General features: G+C 40.9%; 1 protein-coding gene across 1 annotated transcript; it reads left to right on the forward strand.

Moving 5' to 3' along the window:
• On the forward strand, nucleotides 1-2,116 carry LOC120163807 (protein CUP-SHAPED COTYLEDON 2-like). The gene is made up of 3 exons (XM_039173633.1): nucleotides 1-187; nucleotides 276-559; nucleotides 1,498-2,116. Exons 1-3 carry the CDS (start codon nucleotides 13-15, stop codon nucleotides 2,071-2,073), a joined length of 1,035 nt encoding a protein of 344 aa, XP_039029564.1. The 5' UTR covers nucleotides 1-12; the 3' UTR covers nucleotides 2,074-2,116.

Genomic DNA, 2,116 nt, shown 5'->3' on the forward strand with positions numbered 1-2,116 from the left:
GTTTTGTTTGATATGGACCATCGTTTTGACAGAAATGATGCTCATTTGCCTCCTGGATTTCGTTTCCATCCAACGGATGAGGAGCTTATCACTTACTATTTGTTGAAGAAAGTTATTGACAGTGGCTTTACTTGTAGAGCTATAGCTGAGGTTGATCTCAACAAGTCCGAGCCATGGGAGCTTCCTAGTGAGTTGAGAGTGATATTTTTAACATATTTTTAATTTTTTTACCACTGTTCTTTTGTTTGTTACATTTTGGTCATGTAACGTGGCAGGCAAGGCAAAGATGGGAGAGAAAGAGTGGTATTTCTTCAGTTTGAGAGATAGGAAGTACCCAACTGGGTTGAGAACTAACCGAGCAACTGAAGCTGGTTACTGGAAAGCCACTGGGAAAGATAGGGAGATTTACAGTTCAAAGACTTGTGCACTTGTTGGAATGAAGAAGACCTTGGTTTTTTATAGAGGTAGAGCTCCTAAAGGTGAAAAGAGCAACTGGGTCATGCATGAATATCGCCTTGAAGGCAAATTTGCTTACCATCATCTCTCCAGGAGCTCAAAGGTATGTTTTTTTAATTACTTTAGGTTTCTTTTTGTGTCCTTCAATGGCGCCTGGTTTGTAGTAAGCCCAAAATATTAAACCCTAATCTTAATTTATCGTCGGCGCCTTCTCCGGCCATCATTGCCATTGCCGATGTGTTCTTTGACATCATTCTAGTTATATGTCGTTTTAATTGTCGTCTATTAATAGTTCGTGTGGGATCACGATTTTTATTCTAGGGTTTATGAGATGTAAAACGTTGATTTGTGGTCGATTGATCGTCCATCGATCATGATTTCATAGGGGTTATGGTTGTTGGGGAGGATAGGCCAAGTGGAGTTTATTCGACGGTAAAGGGTGGCGATGGCCATCTACGTTGGATTAGTAGTTGAAATGAATGTTTTCAAAGTTTATGGTTTATTTTTATTTTTTTTTTATTTTTTAAAAATATATAATTTTATCTTTAAAATTTTATATAAATTTTTTAAAATTATCAGGTGTTGATACTTGTTACTTAAGAAGTAAACTAACGGCGTTGACGACTTAAACACCTAAAATAGTAATCAACACCGGATGGGAAAAAAATAAACCCGTAGTTACTTATTTGGCAAAAAGGGATAGTTTGGGCATTTACTTGGAAATTAAGCCTAAAAAAACAAAAGTATTAATGTTTTCCGTACGCTGTTGTTTCATTTATGGAGCTGAAAATGGTATGTCGGGCAATCTTAATGCCATTTGCGCTGCCTTTCAGACATTTCAAAGGCTTCTGTCTCTTTGTTTTGGGATTTAAATACCCACAATTTATGCAAGAGTTAAGAATTCTCCTAGAACGACGAACTCGGGACATCAACGAGTTGATATTGTCTTTTGTTTCTTTGTTTTAATGACCTTCAATTACTTGGATTTGAAAGTAAAGTGTTCATATTTTGCTAAAATGCTAGGTTTTTCTATTATTGCAGGACGAATGGGTGATATCCAGGGTGTTCCACAAGAGTGGCACTGCCAATGGTGCCACCAGCAGCACCGGCGGAGGAGCCAAGAAGACTCGGATGAGCGGCTCCGTCGCTCTTTACCAAGAACCGAGCTCTCCTTCATCAGTGTCCCTTCCTCCTCTCCTGGATCATGCCGCCACTGCCATTGCCGCCGCCGACTGCGATAGTTTCTGTTACTACAATTATGCTCAATCCGAGCACGTGTCCTGTTTCTCCACCACCGCCACCACCATAACCGACCCTTCGGGGTTTCAGCCCGGTTTCGACCTAGGATTACCACCACCACAAATGATTAACACCACTTTTGATCCTTGGTATTCAAGAAATGTGGGTGCTGCCGTTTTTCCAACCTTGAGGTCTCTTGAGGAGAACTTGCAGCTCCCTTTCTATTTCTCTCACCCAACGATGGCGGCACCGCCACTTCACGGTGGCACATCTGTCGACTGGGGGGCTGTTTCCAATAATGTTAACGATGGTTCTAATGGTGGCATTAGCAAGATGTCAATCGGTCCAACTGAGCTTGATTGCATGTGGACTTACTGAACATGAGAGGAATTTCCCATTTATGGTGCATGGAATTTTCTCT

Source organism: Hibiscus syriacus, unplaced genomic scaffold, assembly GCF_006381635.1.
Source record: "Hibiscus syriacus cultivar Baekdansim isolate YM2019G1 unplaced genomic scaffold, ASM638163v2 tig00111498_pilon, whole genome shotgun sequence".
Lineage (NCBI taxonomy): Eukaryota > Viridiplantae > Streptophyta > Magnoliopsida > Malvales > Malvaceae > Hibiscus > Hibiscus syriacus.